We start from the raw sequence: 19,142 nt of genomic DNA, 5'->3' as shown, positions 1-19,142 counted from the left end.
CAAAACCTGTGGATCTCTGAGTGTGAGGTTCTTTCCAGGGTCTGCTCCCCTCTTCCTGCGTCTCACCAATGATTTTCAACCCACTTCCCAGGAGTGTTTTCACATTTCCATAACAGTTCCCTCTCTTGAAGCCCAACAAAATCCATTTATATCAGTTGAAATTGGGAATAATGAAGTTACGGAAACACGTTTAGATAATTGTGTTCTTAGGTTGCTATATCATTACAAAATAAATGTTTTTAATTTAATTACTAAACAAATGAATTTTAAGTACAGTTTAGGGACAGAAGTCTTTCATATGATAATTTAGGAGGAAGACTGTAAAGATTGTTTTAAGATTTATTTTTATTTATTTAAGAATATAAGAACTGGGGTATAGGCCAAGGGTGGAGGGGAGGGGGTGGTGGTGAGAGGATCACCAGAGACAGAGTGGGTAGCAGAACAGGCAGAGTGACTGAAATACACTGTTGAGGGGAGCAGCGGGCAAGTCAGGAGAGGTCTGCTGTGCCATGTGAGTTAGCTGCCTGGCCAGGGAGTGAACTCAGGCCCAAGTGACTGGCAATTGCTTAATAGTGTTGTCGTTTTTGCAGTCTGTGGTTTTGGAGTGTGGGGTCCTTAGGTTCAGTCTGGGAAAGGTTTCACCAGAGCTCCCCTTTCAGCAACATGCGGCGAGTTTCCCAGATTTCTTCATGAGACAGAGACATTAGTTATATTTAAAGGGCAGGTTTTTCAGGGAATGGATAAAACAGTTAAAGACACTTGCATAGACAGGCAGGAAGAGCCGGCAGGAAGAGCAGGAATGAAGAGTGGGCAGGAAGAGCAGCCCCAGAAGGGACAGGTTTGCTAAGAGAGGCCTGCATGGTTGCAGGTGGGTGGCCTTGACAGGTCACAGGCAGGCAGAAGGCTGCCGCCCTGTAGAGGGAGAGAGTTGGTGAAAAGAGGCACCTGCATAGTCACAGGTGGGCAGAGGGATTGCTGCCCCAGCCTGTGCAGAGACTGCACTGATACAGTCTTCTTCTGTTTGGGAGGGGTCACTCCTTGTGAGCTGTCAGTTGGTTGCTAATTTTGGATGACTATGTAGAATTTGAAAGGTACCGGAGATTCTACAATGGGCTCAGTCTCAATATCTTTAGACCATACCTCGGATACTAGTGTCCACAACTGTGTCAATGGTTATGCTAATCTCTGCTGCCAGCACCTCCTTGTGTGAGCCTCTGGTCTTGTGGTGCCTCCTTTTTAGTTTTTTATTCCTGTCCTCCATGATTAGCACTGAGACTTTAACCCCTACACCGCCAGGGAAGTCCTATAAATCTTTCTATAGATTCCATCTGAGCAAGATTGATTGCCTTTTTTTTTCTTGAACAGTGAATACCTTTTATTATATTTAGATTCTTCATTGCTTTGGATAATGTCCTTTTTATAGTTTGAGAAGTTAGACCACCATGGATGATAATCTATAGTATAATACTTGATTTTCCTGAACTAAGGCTCCTACCTGTTAGTAAACCTTCATCTCCAAACTGAAGCACAGATAATCTTCTGTTAAGTACAACACACTTCTTGACTTTCAAATTCCTGACCTACTTTTAAAAATATCAGACCTGGTTCCATTGATGATTCCTGTATGTTACCCTTCATGAATCTAGTAGATGTTAGAATGGGTGTAAGTTACTGTTGTGAAGAGTCCCCTCCCATAACTGCCCATGTGGAGCATTGATAGTTTTCCCCTGGAAGAATTTTTGCCATATTCTATTCAAGAAAGAAGAGGTTTGTAAGGGCCTCCCCAGTGGTGCAGAGGTTTGAGCACAGTGCTGTGAAACTGTCCGCAGCCTCTGCAGTGCAGGTTTGATCCTGACCGGCCAGTGAGAATTACACATGGTGCAGCAGACCTCCTCTGTCTTGCCTACTGCTCTTGTATAAAAATAAATAAATCTTTAAAAACAAAGAAGAGATTTGTAAGTGACGGCAATCAGAACTTGAAGTGTTCTTTAGGATCAAGCCATCTCTATCATGTATTTATATACATCCATTTGTATCAATACTGTGTGGATAAATTTTAGACAACTAATTTGTACTGGCATAAAAGAAGTTTTGCATAAGTGTATTTAAAATGCATTTAAATTGGTTATTCAGATAAATATCATTCAGGCCAAGGTATAAATAATAAATTGTGTTTATTTGAATTTCTTTATGGAGAGAGCTGTGCAGACAACAAACTTGTTTATTTGTTAAGGGAATTTATGTTATGGGACTCACTGGTAGCGCAGGCGGTTGAGCGCAGTGCTTTGAAGCTGTCTGCAGCCTTGGCAGTTCTGGTTCGATCCCCGCCAGCCACGGAGAGACCACATAATGCGACAGAACCTCTCCTGTCATGCCTGCTGCTCCCCTCAGCAGTGTATTTCAGTTAGTCTGCCTGTTCTGTTCCCCACTCTGTCTCTAGTGAATCCTGTCACCCTCCCATGCAACTGGCCTGTACCCCCATTCTGGTATAAAAAATAAAAAAACTTAAAAAAAAGAATTTATGTTAAAAGAAAGTTCCCTGGGGCATTAAGAAGAAATAATCCACAAAAGGCACACTAGTAAATTATAACTCTGATGATAAAATATGACAATAATAATTGCTAAGGTCAAACCAAAATATAAAACTATGTGTACTCTATATCACGTGTTTTCAGCTTAAAAAAATATTAGTTTATTCCTGTTACTGAAAGATCTATACTAGAAGATTAATTGAGATTTGAACACATTAACTCTTTCAGTTCATATATAATTTAGTATATTCTTTTGGATCATAGATATTTAGCATAATAATGCATAATGATATTCATAACTGAATAACGCTTGTTATGTTATTACTGTTATCTGTATCATTTTACACATGAGGAATTAGAAAATGAAACAGTGAGGTCACTTGCCCATGTTTCCACATTATTAAGGGGAAGAGCTGGAATTTTCATCCTGACCATCATAAATAGAATCTGGATTGTTAACTACCATAATAATATGGCCTTTCAATATAACATGGTTCATGTGGCATACTGTAAACATTATATTTACAGTTATTTGAAAGTTAAAATTACTAAGTTACACATAGCTCTTTAGCTTAGGGTAATTTTCAAGTTTATAGTATTTTCTCTTAGAATTAACTTACACATTTAAATGAACTGAATAAGCTAACCAGTGTTAAACTGATGCACTCTTGGTTGTGTTGAAGCAACACTTAATTTGAAACGTCTGTAATTATTTTCTTCCAAGTGAATTTAATTTTCATAATATATATCTATTAACATATGTGTGTGGCTTACAAGTTGTGCAGACCAATTTTAAAAATATCTTAGTAACTGAATAACTGCAACCAAATTATTAGAGAAAAGATATTTAGGGCCTCCCTGGTGGCACAGGTGGTTGATCACAGTGCTGTAAAGCTGTCCACAGCCTCAGCAGTGCAGGTTCAATCCTGGCCGGCCAGGGAGCTACCCACATGGTGCAGTAGACCTCTCCTGTTTCGCCCACTGCTCCCCTCAGCAGTGTATTTTGGTCAGTGTGACTTTTCTGTTCCCCGCTATGTCTCTGGTGAGTCCTCTTACCCTCCCGCACATCTGACCTGTACCCTGATTCTTGTATATATAAATAAATTTTAAAAAAAGACCTTTAACTTTTCTGGTGTTTACAGTGGCCAGGCATAGTACTTGCACCTAATAGCAGAACCATTAATTCAAATCTAGATCTTTCTGACTTCAAAATCCTTTTGTTCTTTTGTTGCTTCTTGTATCCATCTAAAGGTTCTATGACATAGTTTGTAAAATGCACAGTTGCTGCCTCATTGTAGATGCCCAAAGATTAAAATGAATAGTTGCCATTTTGGATTTTCAGTTTTCCAAGTAATATCTTAGTAGACAATCTTTGTAAGGTAGCATTTTCTACAAAGTTTTAAGTAGCAAGTTGAAAACGCCTGTACAGGAAAGTAACATGGGGAGACATGAAATTTATTAAGAAAAGTTTGATGACTATTTATATTTCATGTTGTTTATTGTTTTTAGTTTAGTGACTTTGTGAACCAATATCCTCTTCTCTAGATTTTTTTATACATAAACAAGTCCAAGTTAAGGTAAGGTGTTTAATGGGATAGGGAACAATCCTTATTTTGCTCCAAGGTGTATCATAAAGCACATTTCTGGAACCTGTATGGCTCCAGAGAGCATCATTTGAAATGTACCTCTCTAGGAACCTCTCCTTTTGCATATTAAGGAACTGAGTACTCCAAGAAAAAAATACCTGCTTAAGTTTACAGTTATTACTTGAACCATAACTAGAAGAACTATTATACTTGGCATTTTCTAAGTCCTTATCCAGGACATGTTCCTGGACCCCTGACTACTTGAGTGTCTACAAGATTGATATTTGATTATAATAAATAAGTTTGGGAAAAAATACCACTGACTCCTTGTTTATAAATTTAGGTGGTAGAGGTCATTCTGTGAGATTATCTTAAACATTAGCTTAAACATTTTACAAGGCAAGAAATACTTGTTAAATCTAGTGAAGTCAGTTAAATGAATGAGAGTAAAGACTAATACTCTTGTAGTTTGATATTTATTAAAGGACAATATGACATATATAATATATATTATGTATACAGTAAGATAAAGACATAAGTCTTTGAAAAATGATGAGCAGGATAGCATTTCAGTTCTCTGATGGTGATGATGGTAATACATGCCTTTCAGGGGACTGGAAGGGCAAAATGCCAATGACTAGAGTATCACAAAAGGGAATACATGCTTCACATCATACTGTAAATAATTTATCACATATTATAAAATAAATCCCTAAAGCGGTAGACTACTTAATTTGATAAAATGGAAACATTTTCTTTCACTAGAATTCTTTAATGAATTCTACATTTATGTTTGTGTATGTACCTGTATGTGATTCCAAAGGGTCATTTCAAGTAGCATGTTTCTTCAAGTGGCACTGTTTCTTTCTTTTTTAAAAAAATATTTATTTATTTATGCATACAAGAGCTGGGGTACAGGCCAGAGATGTGGGGGGTGAGAGGATTCACTTGAGACAGAGTGGGGAACAGAACAGGCAGACTGACCAAAGTACACTGCTGAGGGGAGCAGCGGGCAAGTCAGGAGGTCTGCTGCACCATGTGGGTTGCTCCCTGGCCCGCCAGGGATCGAATTGGTACTGCGGGGGCTGTGGATTGCTTCATAGTGTGGTGCTTAACCCTTGTGCCACCAGGGAGCCTCCCCACCACATCAGCACTGTTTCTTCTAAGGATAGAAGAGTCATTTAACTGTTGTCCCTTTTACTTTGCTGAGCTCTATAATGAGCTGGACATATCAACTTGGGAATTAGCACTCCATAACTAAATTACTCTGTTTAATAGAGGTGAAACTAATTTAAAATTCCCCTGGAAATTCCAGGTGAGAAAGAAAGTAATACAAAAGAGGCAGAAGAGAAAAAGTAAAATTGTGTAATGAAGCAAGGAAGGACATGGGACAAGAGAATGAGGATTTTTTTTTTCTGTCGTGTATAATGAGATTATCAATATGACATCTTGGTTCTCTTGCCCCTTTGATATTTTAAGTGAACTCTTTATCACCCATAAATTATTTGGAGAGTGACTAATTTAGGGTGTTTCAAGAAATTTTGAATTTTGTATTAACACTGGCAACTTAGAAATCCAGGCACCACATGATTAGACTAAGGACTAGAGCCCAAAGAGATATCTAACACTGTGTTCTATTTTGCAGAATTTGTGTTGTCATCTGAAATAGAAAAAGTCCCCAGCGTGAGCTTACTTGAGTCCCTGCCCCAGAATAAAAACATACTTTGGAGAATTCAAACCATTCTGTCCTCACTGTTGTACAAGTTTTGCAAGGAAACAGAATGGCCCGTCATAAAGCACATTTGTTTAGGGCTATTCCTTGAGTACTCAGGAGAAATTGTTCAAATTAATCTGATCTCAGCCTTAAGAATTTTGGATTAATGCCTTGTTTGCAACTGATAGTTAGAGAAAATTAGGGCTAAACAGTGTGGTGAGAAATCACTAGCAATTTTAGATAAGCCCCTCAAAATGCAGGAAATAAAGAGAAATTTGAAAATAATAGGGCCTCCCCGGTGGCACAGCGGTTGAGTGTTGGGCTGTGAAGCTGCCTGCAGTCTCTGCAGCACCAGTTTGATCCCCGGCTGCTGGCAAAGGTCCCACATGGTACGCAGACCTCTCCTGCCGCGCCCGCTGCTCCCCTTAGCAATGTATTTCGTCAGTCTGCCTGTTCTGTTCCCCGCTCTGGCTCTGGTGAATTCTCTCACCCTCCTGTGCTTCTGACTGTACCCAGTGCTTGTATAAATCAATCAGTCAATCAATCAATAAAATCTTAAAAAAAAAAAAAGAAATTTGAAAATAACATCTTCCATCACTGATGAACACACAGCTACTAAGGAATCAGAATCATTTTGGGTGAGGAGTAAGGAAACTCATGGGAGATGTGCTTGATGTATAAGGACCTGTAACCTGCACTGTGATACCGTGGACAACAAGTGCTGCATGGAACTAGATATCAGGAAATTGCAGGGAGATCACTGGCCAAAGTTTCTGAGAAACTAGAATATCCATGGGGAAATCTGGACATATTAAAAGTTTACTTACTGTTATATATACCAGCATAGTTAATAAGATCTTGACCTTTGGTGTGAGATTATCTGGATTCTAATCCAACACCAAGATTTATAGTCTACATAACTCTGGACAAGTTTCTCTCTCTATGCCACAGTTCCTTCATCAGTAAAATGAGGGAAATAGCATTATTTCTAATAAAATATAGCAATGTAGATAAAATAATCATCTATGAAATGTAATTTGCAGTCCTGTCACCTAAGAAGCAATAAAATTATGTCTCCTACTGCATCCGTCTTATTAATGTAAAAATACAGACTTGAAGAAAATAAAATAGTGTATCTAGAGTTGTTTATTAATTTAAAAAATCTGTAATTTTTGAGATTTATTCACATTGTCTTCAATGAAATGCTATTCTGAAATAAGAGTAAAGTTTCCTAATTGTCAAATTATTTCCAAGTCAGAAATTATCTTTTGTAGAAGATGTAATGATAATTACTAAGAAAGATTTCTTAAAAAACATTTTAACAATTAAATACACCAGTGTAATTCAAATTACACTCTTTCAGTACTTTACTTTTCTCTCTAAAATAACTGATTAAAGCTGCTATGTCTTACTTGTATTTTACTTTAGGATATAACACAGAAGTAGAGAGTTTTGGGGATATGTTATGTAATCCAAATTTAATATTTTCTAAATACTTTCTTTAAATCTCTTATATTTTTCAAGGAGTACTTTTGCATAAAATAAAATAATTAGTTTACTATCCCTTTCACATTTTTTTTAAAGATTTATTTATTTAGATCTGAGGCACAGGCCAGAGATGCAGGGGGTGAGAGGATTCACCAGAGACAGAGTGGGGAACAGAACAGGCAGACTGACTGAAATACACTGCTGAGGGGAGCAGTGGGCGAGACAGGAGAGGTCTGCTGAACCATATGGGTTGCTCCCAGGCCGGCCAGGGACTGAATTGGTGCTGCAGAGGCTGCAGACTGCCCCCATAGTGCGGTGCCCAACCCCTGTGTCACTAGGGAGGCCCCCCTTTCACACTGTAGTGGTTCAACACTGCAAATCATTAAAGGAAGGTCAATAAAGTAAACAACCTCAATGGAATAAATGTACTTCTCCATGTAAGATTAAGTAATATCAAGTGTTTGTGCTGTATTTTTAACAGAACTTTGTACCATTTCAAATAGATTCACTTCTACTATGTGCATCTTAACATAATTTTGATTTAATTCCTGTGCCCTTTTCTGTGCTTGATTAGATGGAGACAAGTCTTATGTAGTGTTAACTTTGGAGCCATTCATTTCAATTTGCACCCAACTTTTTTCTAGCATTTTTAATTTTCTTATTTTTTTGATTTTTTGCTCTTTCTACTTTTATGTTTCTTGTGATACCTAATATAAATTCCCAGGGTGCAATGACCTTGTTATAAAACAAAGATACAAGAGATAATTGGACAGAAATATTAAAAAAACACATAATCAACTTGTTATATAATGCATTCATTGCAAAGACAAACATTTTTTTCCAAATTTTATTTGGAGCTCTTGTTTAAGATCTGCCTAGGTGACTTATTAAATAACTGCAAATACACTTACTGGTATCCAGATACTTGTGTTATTCAGCATGGCAATGATGTCTTCCTATATTTAAATAAAACTTGGGGGGCCTCCCTGGTGGTGCAAGGGGTTAAGGACCGCACTATGAAGCAGTTGGTAGCCTCTTGAGCATGAGTTAGATCACTGGCTGTCCAGGGAGCAACCCAATGGCGAAGCAGACCTCTCCTGTCTCACCCACTGTTCCCCTCAGTGGTGTATTTTCGGTCAGTCTGCCTGTTCTGTTCCCACTCTGTCTCTGGTGAATCCTCTCACCCCTCCGCATCTCTGGCCTGTACCCCAGCTCTTGTATGCATAAATATATAAATCTTTAGAAAAATTAAAAAAAAAATGAAACTTGGATCTTTCAGTTATAAATCCAAAGTGGGGGGAGGTAGTATTGTTATTGTATAAAATTTGGCAAACACTAGCTAGCTCTTTATCAAAATTAGACCTTAATAGTCAGTTGTCATTTTACCTATCCCTGGATGGCAAAAACAGCTCATTATCATGAGTGCCCATTCATATGTGTTGCTGTCATAAACAAAGCTCTTACATTTTAGGTAGTCTTATGACTTCTCAGCCTGATACCACATTCACAGCCTCCACTGCATCCAGGGCCACCGTATGACTGTGCTCTTGATCAAAAAAAGACTGTGCTTTTGAACAAAGATCAAAAGAGCAGGATTTATGGATGCATCCTTTTGTTTATGTCCTCAAAGTAAGCTTTTTCCTATCCACATATTCTTCCTTTTCCTTAATATGGAATTCAGAAGTGGTGATGGACAACTTCCTTCATCAGCACATGTGAGAACAACATTCTAAAGACCTTGAGTTGAGAGGAGAAACCAGGATCCCAGAGTAAGATTGCAGAGAAGAGCCCTAGCTACCTATAATTTGTATTTTCATTTGAGAGAGAAATATCTCTTTTACTTTCTTGAGTCACATATATTTTGGTTTCTGTTGAAATAGCCAAATCTTAAAACACCTCTTGAGAAAACAGGGATGGATTTTAGAGCATTTTATAGTGACAAAATTTTTTCAATTTTTTTGTAACTCAAAAAATCCTTTGATGTAAGTACCATTATCTTAATTTCACAGAAGAAGAAACTACAGCTTGGGATATTTTGCTTAGGGGAAAGTCACTCCAATGAGTGAGTTCAAATATAGTACACCTTTGATGAGGTAAAGTTTAGTTTTAGAAATAGCCACTAGTAACTCACTGTGGGTTCTGCTGTGCTAACTTCTCTTTTTTGAATTCTTTACCATTGCTATCACGTGCTTAAGTGAATTCTGGATGACATTCTTAACAGAATTCTGATTAATTCTTGACTTCTGGGTAGCAAGTTCCTTAATCTCAAAGTACCTCAGTTTCCTCATTTCTTTATTTTAAGGGTGAGTTTGGTGGGATGTTGAGGAGAGAGGCAAAAATATTTTTAAATAAAAAGTTGCATTTATTCATGAACATTAGCGTAATGGTTAAAATACAGATATATCTAATCAGGATCATTTTACTATATTTACTATAATTTTTATTTGAATATAGTACCTCTTATTATATGACATTCTAAAATCCAGCCAGGAGGTAATCTATATCAGCTGGAAAGCAATTTGGGGAGTGTAGGCTTATCAGGAAGACTGTGATTTAACTACTCAAACAGCAACTGCATCCCAACAGGACCCAAAAGAGAAGGAAATGCTTATTCTCCACCAATATTGTGTGTCCTGCAGCCAGGTACTACTTCTTTTCCAAATTGAGAATTAGATGCTAAGAGATATACTTTTAGGTACAAACTCCTAGTTGAGGATAGAAAATATGCTTAGGGGAATGGAGAGAGGATGCTCAGGCCTGAAGGTGTTGCTATTAGAGGGATTTGAGTAGGTGTGGATGCAGAAGGAAACAAGACACATCTCATCTCTTTCATACATCCTTCAGGGGTTGAAATGATGGACATTTCTAATCAAACACATTAACATGTGACATACAGTAGATTCATATGAAGTCAACAACAGATATGTTCTTGCTTATCCAGTAAAGGTCTGCTCAAGTCACATTTCCATTTAACTCCTACATAAAACTAAGAATCACTTTTTTATTTTTATCTTTTGAAAGTTAGTTGGAAAAATTATTGGTTTATTGGAAAATGTGTCAATAAAAGTTTTGTTTTCTTTTTAAAGATTTATTTATTCATTTATACAAGCACTGGGTACAGTCAGAAGCGCGGGAGGGTGAGAGAATTCACCAGAGCCAGAGCAGGCAGAAGGACCAAAGTACACTGCTGAGGGGAGCAGCGGGCGGCAGGAGAGGTCTGCACGCCATGTGGGACCCTCCTCCGGTGGCCGGGGAGCAGCTGGGGATCAAACCGGCGCTGCAGAGGCTGCGGGCAGCCTGGCAACCCAGCACTCAACCGCTGCGCCACCGGGGAGGCCCCTGTGTGTGTCAATAAAAGTAAACCATAATGAATACAATTTTTTAAACCACGTTTTCCCCTGAAATCTTAAAAAATGCACATCTAGTTACAGTATGTGCTGAGTTTGAATTTCAGCATTGCTGAAGCTATTCAAAGTTATTTTTTAAGCTCAGTTGCCATTCTGAAATCTGTGACTAATGCAGAAGTTTATTGTGAGAATAGAGGTATGTGTAAAATAGCTAACACCCGTTAGTATGCTAATTTTCTCTGCACCTGTAATGAATTAATGAATTAATCAGGCTTCAGTGCTTGGATCAGAAAAATCTGATCCAATGGAAATGTGTTTTTGGTTACTTAGAGAATATGTAGCTCATGCAGAATCAATGTCAGTATCATGCTTAACCACCAGCACCCCTTTAATATACTCCTGTTGACCACAGTGAGGCAACAGTGAGAGAAATGTGGGTATGAATTTGAAGATAAACTGATTGTAGGGTAAGGTAAAAGGTATCAGGCTTTTCTGCCCGCCCGCCATTAGGATAGATGATGGAACCCTGCGGTCCTGAATGCATGCCTGATGGCAGGTACCTGGAGTAGGGTGTGGGCATAGGTAGATGGGATCTGACTGGGCTTTTAAGGGAGGTGTCACGGGGATGCCAGCAGAAGCTGAGAGAGAAGCAAGAGAAGCAGAAGCCGAGAGAAGGCCAGAGAGCCCAGAGTGAAGACCTGCTGGGGGCTGGGAGGCCTGTCAGCTTCCCAGCCCCCAGCGCCCCTGCCTGCCGTGTACCTGGTAATCCCAATAAGAACCTTCAAAACCACTGAGGACTCTGACTCCTCCTTTACCCGGTCTGCTGGATCATAGAAAACCTGCACTGTGGTCCATTCCTGCCCTTACAATTGCCGTAGTCGGCAGGATGATCATGCAGACAGGTATGGGGCCCTCCGAAGACCTGGAGGGACTAAGGAGTAGTAGACTGAGCCGGTGACTGTGCTGGAGACGTCATGGCGGCGCAGAAGGTGGACAAGTTCCAGGAGCTACAGGATAAGACCTCGCTGGGGGGAGGAGGAGTAGACACCTGAGAGGACCAGCCAACAACCCCTGAGGCAGCAAGAATCGTTGGAAGAGAGGACCACAATTCGGAGCTCACCAGTGCTGATGCAGGGAGAAGCTAATGGACTTGGACTAATGAACTTGGACTGATGAACTTGGACTGACAATCCTGCCAGAAGGCGCAGGAACTTTGGCAAGTTAAGTTTTTGGGACCTTGGGGGAGGATGCTATTGTTTGAACACCCCAGGAGATGGGAATCTGGGAGTGGCCAGTGGGCCTCAGTGGCCCAAAGCAGCCTGTGTATGCCCAGCAGCTAGGCAGAGGAAAAAAGCCAACTGAGAAGGCAAAATCTGATACTGATGTTAAGTTTGGGAAGCCCTGAGTGGCTGTTAAGCACTAAGTAAGCTGAGGAAGGACAGTGAGTCTCGTAAAATCACCCGTGGGTGATGCCCTGCCTGTTCTCAAGTGAGGGTGGGGAGCTGAGGAATCCGTCCTTGGGGGACCAGTGGGGAACGTGGCTTGGGGTGGAGCCCAAGCCAAATGTAGAGTTTGGATCCCCAACCCATGTGCTTGTGCAGTGGGTTGGTCTGAGTGCAGGGGTCTGCGTGTCGCATTGGTGGCTATGAAAGCCAAATATTGGAGCAACGGCAGACAGAAACCCTGAGGGTTGGCGATTACCCCCAACAGTATAGAATCGCCAGTCCCAGAGTGAGTGCATCCTGGGGGTGGATGCTGTGTGTGGCTTGTAGCCGAGACTACAGCCAGAAAAGGCCAAGAAGCCTGATGGCTTCTGGTGTGTTAAAGTAGATGCCGTGAGTGGTTCCCCTCCCTTGTATGAGCAGTGCCTTCAGCAGCAGATTTGGTGGATCATCTGCTGGTACCAATAATTGTCTTTTGCCACTAGGTTGGTGCCCTGCCTGGACTTACTTGTGTTCTGTTGTGTTTTGTTGTTATATTGTAATGTATTTGCTTTTGTGGGCCATGGCTGCATTGTTTATGTTTGCTAAGAAAATTGTATGTATGTAGATTGTATGGCAGAAAACCCTGAGGGGGTGGACTGTAGGGTAAGGTAAAAGGTATCAGGATTTTCTGCCTTCCCGCCATTAGGTTAGATGATGGAAACCTGCGGTCCTGAATGCATGCCTGATGGCGGGCTCCTGGAGTAGGGTGTGGGCATAGGTAGATGGGATTTGACTGGGCTTTTAAGGGAGGCGTCACAGGGACGCCAGCAGAAGCCGAGAGAGAAGCAAGAGAAGCAGAAGCCGAGAGAAGGCCAGAGAGCCCAGAGTAAAGACCTGCTGGGGGCTCGGAGGCCTGCCAGCTTACCGGCCACCTAGCGCCCCTGCCTGCCGTGTACCTGGTAATCCCAATAAAAACCTGCAAAACCACTGAGGACTCTGACTCCTCCTTTCCCCGGTCTGCTGTATCATAGAAAACCTGAACTGTGGTCCATTCCTGCCCTTACACTGATCCCGTGGAAGCATTGACTAGAATATGAGTGTCGGGCCTCAGCTACAAGCTTGCCCAGTCTTGATGGCAGCAGATGAGAAAAAAGGTAGTGAAGGCCATATGTGGGGTGCAGGAACAAGTCTATATCATGAGGCAGGGGAGATACACAGATAGCAACAGTGGCAGCATCCAGCAGCTGCAGCCCCCCTGGTGTCCAGCTGCAGCAGTGTCCTGTGCCCAGTGTGTGGCCATGAGAGGCCCACAGAGGAGCCCTGTTAGCTTTTATGTGATTTGTAGACAAAATGGGCACAAGGCCAAGTTTAGGCCTACTTTACAGAAATATGTTTTGTCATGAGAACTGTATATCAAGGTTAGATGTTATTTAATGCTCTCTTCACATATGGACTGCATCTCAAGGCTACATGCTATCTACTAGGCCACCTGAGAAACAGTCTGAGAAAATGCTGTTTTCCTCCAGGGCCTATACAGTGCAGTGCAAAGCCTACAGTGGTTTTTCCTACTTAACTCAACTCTAGAGAACAAGTAACCATCTACCATTTCTTCAAGAATAACTAGAAGCTGTGGTTTCCTTAAAGAAAAGTAATACTCTTTGTCTTATTATCTGCAACGTATTGCTCATCAGACATAAAAACAATCCTTTTCTTTCAGAATGTAGTGTTGGAGCCTAAAGTGTTAATGGTGTATCTGAAATTTCTTTTCAGACGCTGTGTCTTCATTTAGCTGATTAAAATCTGTTGTAGATGATAATTATGCCAGGTTTTTTTTTTTTTAAATCATTGAAACACTCAAAAATAATTTTAAAATCTTTAAATGGCTGGTACCAGATTTTTATTTCTCAAAGGGTTTCTACTTATGGTAAATTTGCTTAGATTATACCCTTTTGTCATATTCTCAGTAAATGTTAAATCAATGCAAAATGAGTAGATTTGTATTTCTAAAAATACCCTCTTTCACAGGAAGAAGAACTAAGGAAGAGTGGAGAAGCCAAATATGCCCACTTGAGTGATGAGCTTCATGTATTAATTGAAGTCTTTGCTCCACCTGGGGAAGCTTATTCACGTATGAGTCATGCGTTGGAAGAGATTAAAAAATTCCTGGTTCCCGTAAGTGGTTTTCAGTTTTTATACGGATGTTTTTCATCAGCTTCTTTTTTAAACATGTGCCTTTGATCTTACTGACTTTTAAGAAAGAAACTCGTGTTGCAAACTCATTATTCATAGAGTTGATATTAAGGTAAAATAAAATACTTTACAAAAAACATTTAGCAAGGTAAATGGCATATCACCACATAATGATGGCTTGACAGCAGTATTTGTTTTCAGTACATTATTAATATATGCACCAGTTCATAGCCATGAAGGTTAGGCAACACATAAACATAAATACATAATTGAACGTATATATTTTTCTCTTTTGTCTTAATCATTTGTTAGCTGATACATATTGTTGGCAATTCTTAATTGATATAGAGCATTTGCATGTATAGTGGGAGAAAAAAGATTAGATATATAACATGTAATAAGACAATGATATTGTTTTAAAATAGCTAGTGCATTTTAATGTGAGAGTGTGCTAGGTCCTGGCTCATCATCAAACACAGTATAAAATAATCAACATTAATAAAGCCAGGCATTTGTTGACATTAAGCAAAAACTGGAAAAAAAAAACTGCTGTTATAGGAGGGCAACAAATTCAGGATTGTGGATTGAGAAGAATTTAGTACTGTTCTGAGAAACAGAGGAATGCTAAATGAATGAAGCTTTCATAAAAGTTGATAATTAAGTATCCTAGGAAGAGGTCCTTCAAATATGTATGTTGGTTTCAAAGTTAGAGCTGGGAATAAGATAATTAGAAGGGCAAGCTGAGTAAAGTTTCCTGGAGTGACTGGGTAGAAGTCTTCGAGAGAGAGAGGGGGAGATAAAGAGACCAAAATTAACGTGGACATTGAAAAAACACAGATTTCTAAGCTAAGCAATAACCTCAGAGGAAATGTTGGGTAAGAGTCATTGATTGGAAGTGAGTTTGAGAATGGGAAAAGGAAATGTCCCAGAAAATGTCAGAATGTAAAAGCATCTAAATCCAACCCCATAATCTATGTACATGCCCAGTTTAAACATTTCTGTCAATACAGGTCATAAGATAATCTCATATCATACTGATTATTTTTTTAATTTCATATGAGCACATAATTTCTGTACAACTTTTTATTTGGTGCTTATCTGATCACCTCCCTAAATTGATACCATTTTTCTTAGGAATGAGGATGCTCTCTTCTTTTAGCCTGTGAACTAAATACCTAGTGCTATTGAGAAAACAGTTTAACTATATTTAGCTCAGATCAGGCCTTTGCTGATGTTGGTGATATAGAAAAGGTCTAGGACTGCCTACATTACTGACTCATTCCATGACTATAACAAGTCATTTAAATTCTCATAGCTTGGGCTTATTCATCTTTTAAAGAATGGTAATTATAATTGGCCTCTATAACAGTTGTTGTGAATATTAAATGTGATAAATGTCTATAAAAGGACATAGACAATGAAGAAGTGTGATATAAATGTAAGTTTTGATCTATTTTAGTATTGTAATAGGAAGAAAGTTGATACAATTTTTGAAATGTAATACTATTTCATTGCTATATATATATCTGTACCTTGACTGCAAGCTAGGTTAACACATTTTTATTATGAATGCCAGCAATACATCTCCCTTACTTCTTAGACTTCCAGATAGTGCTTTGTTTATATCTTCTCCATTGAAATATAGACTATGAGAGCAGGTTTAGCAGTTTCTCTCTTGGATCCCCATTATTTAGCATCATGTGTGACACATTTTTTGTTGGACAGTTTGATAGAATGGGAATGAGAATCATCAGGGGTGATTCAGAGGCATATGTAGCTATTTAGGTCAGGTTTGGGGTTTGTACCCCACAATCAAAATACTTCAAAATACAAATCCAGGTAAAGATGGAAAAATGTTATGTTGGCCAATGTGTCATCTTACTACTTGTCTCTGGGATTTTTTCTCTGTCTGTCCAGCAGTTCACACACTGTGTTGCAGACATGCTGTCTCCCATTCACCCAGCACTACAGGTATAGACTTCACTTGGGAGGAACTTTGAAGATTGTTCTCCAAAATGTTAACACTACCTATCTCCTTGTCATTCTGATCTTAGCTAAAATGTTAACTTTGCTGGACGATCTTTCCTTACCCCACAGTCAAAAGTAGCCTTTTATACAATCTTGTTATATTTTGTTAACAGTATCACTAGTCATCCTGTTCAACTCTGAAATCCACTGTTCCATCAATCCCTAGCCTTCTTATTTCTTTTACTCATACTTCATACCACCTTCAGATATTTTGTTTATGTGTGTGTGTATACACACACACACACACACACTCTGTTTATTTGCTGTTTTTATCCCTGCTAAAATGTTAATGTCATGAGGGCAGAGATATTGTCTAGTTTCTTTGATTTGCTCCCTAATTTTGAACTTTACCAGACACACAAGTGGCACTTAGTATTTTCTCAAGAAGTGAATAAATTTTTGAATCAATAAGTTTATAAAAGATAATCATTCTGCGATCTCTCAATATTAGCCAATTTTGCAATCAGTGAAAGTACTTCTTTGTGATAGTTATTTTCAGTTGCTTCATTGCCTCCACCTCAAGAAAAGGTTCTGTCTGCTTCATCCATCTTCAGGAAGGTATTCATTTTTACCATTTTTTTTAATTTTAGGAAATCACATAGTTTTCCAGGTTTCTTTTCATACTTAATGTTAACGTTCACAACTGCTAAAATGTACAGACATTAACACTTACAAACAACGTGAGTAAAGAATTATACCCAGTAAGAGACATTAGAAAACTAATGTAAAATAAACCTTTGGAGTTCTGCTGATATGTAATTCTCCTACAAAATGGAATATCTTTCCATGGTTAGATCTTTTACTTTGGAACATTCAGTTCCTCCCAGAATGTCTCAGTGCTATAAGGTGTTCGAAACAAAAGAGATTCAGCATTTTAAATGATTTAAATTCAGCAGTTGTTGAAGACAAAATAGTAACTATTGCCCTAGGGAAGATTTCCTGCCTGATGATGTTCATTCAGTCACTGGAGTCTTAACAAAACAAGTAGAATGGCAAGTCAATAAAATACCAATAATTTGAACATTGCTAATCTTAATTTTGTAATGCTTTGTGTGGGTTGTATATTAAAATTTTCCTTGTATATGCTAATTTGTCTTACAAATATAGATTGGGGTGTTAAATAAGTAATTTGACAGAGTGACAAAAAAAGATGAAATTCTAAGCTATGCATTAACAATGTAGATGTCCTCATCCTTTTATAAACTGCAAAAGCGAAACAAATATTGTTGTCCTATGTTTTACAAACCTTCCTTTCTTCTGTAGCTTAGGCACAAGCACTGCTGCATGTGGTTGGGCAGGTTGTTCCTTGCACAATTCTAGGGGGCAGTATTTACATTAAGTTTGTAAATGGAGCCCATGGCATCCCTGAATACTTTCCTTTTCAACCTAGTTTATAATGAGTGATTAATTTTCCTAAGTTGACTGCCTCTTACCTTCAATTAAATTTAATCAGTGGGCTTCCCTGGTGGCACAAGGGTTTAAGTTTCAGCACTATGAAGCTATCCATAGCCACTATAGCAAGAGTTTGATCCCCAGCCAGGGAGCTAACCCACATGGTACATCAGACTTCTCCTGTCTCGCCCGTTGCTCCCCTTAGCAGTGTATTTCAGTCAGTTGACCTGTTCTGCTCTCTGCTCTCTCTTGTGAAACCTCTCACCCCCACACCTGAAACAAAACAGTATATAATTGGAAATTATGATGTGTTCAGCAAAGTTCTCCATTGTTTGTATATCCTTTTATAGATTATAAATATGAATGTATTTATACATTCTTTCATTTAAGTATAGATGGAATGAAGGACTTCCACACAAACTAGGAATTGGATAAGGGTCACAGATAATAAATATATTATTACATCATTATGTCCTTTAGAATTTTTGACAGAATTAAGAGATCACAATCTCCATTTTTTGTGTGCCCTGCCAGGACCTCAAAATCATTCCTTGCACAGTATGCTAAATAAACAGCATTACTGGGCCTCCCCGGTGGCGCAGCAGTTGAGTGCTGGGTTGCGAAGCTGCCTGCGGGCTCTGCGGCGCTGGTTCGATCCCCGGCTGCTCTCCTGCCACAGGAGGAGGGTCCCACATGGCACGCAGACCTCTCCTGCCGCCCGCTGCTCCCCTCAGCAGTGTACTTTGGTCCTTCTGCCTGCTCTGCTCCCTGCTCTGGCTCTGGTGAATTCTCTCACCCTCCCGTGCTTCTGACTGTACCCAGTGCATGTATAAACAAACAAACAAACAAATAAATAAATAAAAAACAAACAAACAAAATGCCTCTATTAAAAAAAAAATAAACAGCATCACAGCTCTATAATACTATCAGAGTGGACAGAATTTGAAAAGTATTTGTCATGCCTGCCTTAAGTCTAATGATCATAGCTAGAGGTTTGTATAATATATAAAAAGCATATACATATTAACTTTTATATATATATAAAGTTTTTTTACTGTGTAGGTATGTGTAGTAATTGTTCATTTCACCAGTCTTGCATATAAAACTTTAAGTCAGTTCAACACAGAAAAAAACTGTATCATTCCAGATTGTTTATTTCTTTCCTGCATTAGATTGACTGTGTGTCTTGGTGACAGCTGTGATTTCTGAAATGGGCAATTAGGCATATTATATCATTTCAAGTTTGAGATATTGGAACCTACCAAGAGTCTGACTATAGAGGAAAAATAAAACCCCTTTCCTCTTTATGGTAAAAGCAAATGGAGAACATTTTTGCCTTTTATTCTTTGAAGACTCACCCTGGCTCTGAAATGGGAAAATTACACTGAGTACTAATAGTAATCATACAGGAAAGTAAATATATGTAAGTAAAATTGAAAAGC

At 39.1% G+C, this 19,142-nt stretch overlaps 1 protein-coding gene across 2 annotated transcripts in view; it reads left to right on the top strand.

Annotated features, from left to right (window-relative positions):
- KHDRBS2 (KH RNA binding domain containing, signal transduction associated 2) overlaps window positions 1–19,142 on the top strand; it is a 445,362-nt gene that overhangs the window by 199,569 nt on the left and 226,651 nt on the right. For both annotated transcript variants that reach the window (XM_054698903.1, XM_054698904.1), the window contains exon 4: window positions 14,116–14,262. In XM_054698903.1, coding sequence (XP_054554878.1) covers window positions 14,116–14,262 — 147 coding nt within the window. The remainder of the gene's footprint in view (window positions 1–14,115; window positions 14,263–19,142) is intronic.

Source organism: Talpa occidentalis, unplaced genomic scaffold (assembly GCF_014898055.3).
Source record: "Talpa occidentalis isolate TD23 unplaced genomic scaffold, MPIMG_talOcc4v2.1 talOcc4.2, whole genome shotgun sequence".
Classification (NCBI taxonomy): Eukaryota; Metazoa; Chordata; class Mammalia; order Eulipotyphla; family Talpidae; genus Talpa; species Talpa occidentalis.
This window is presented reverse-complemented; position numbering and strand designations above follow the sequence as displayed.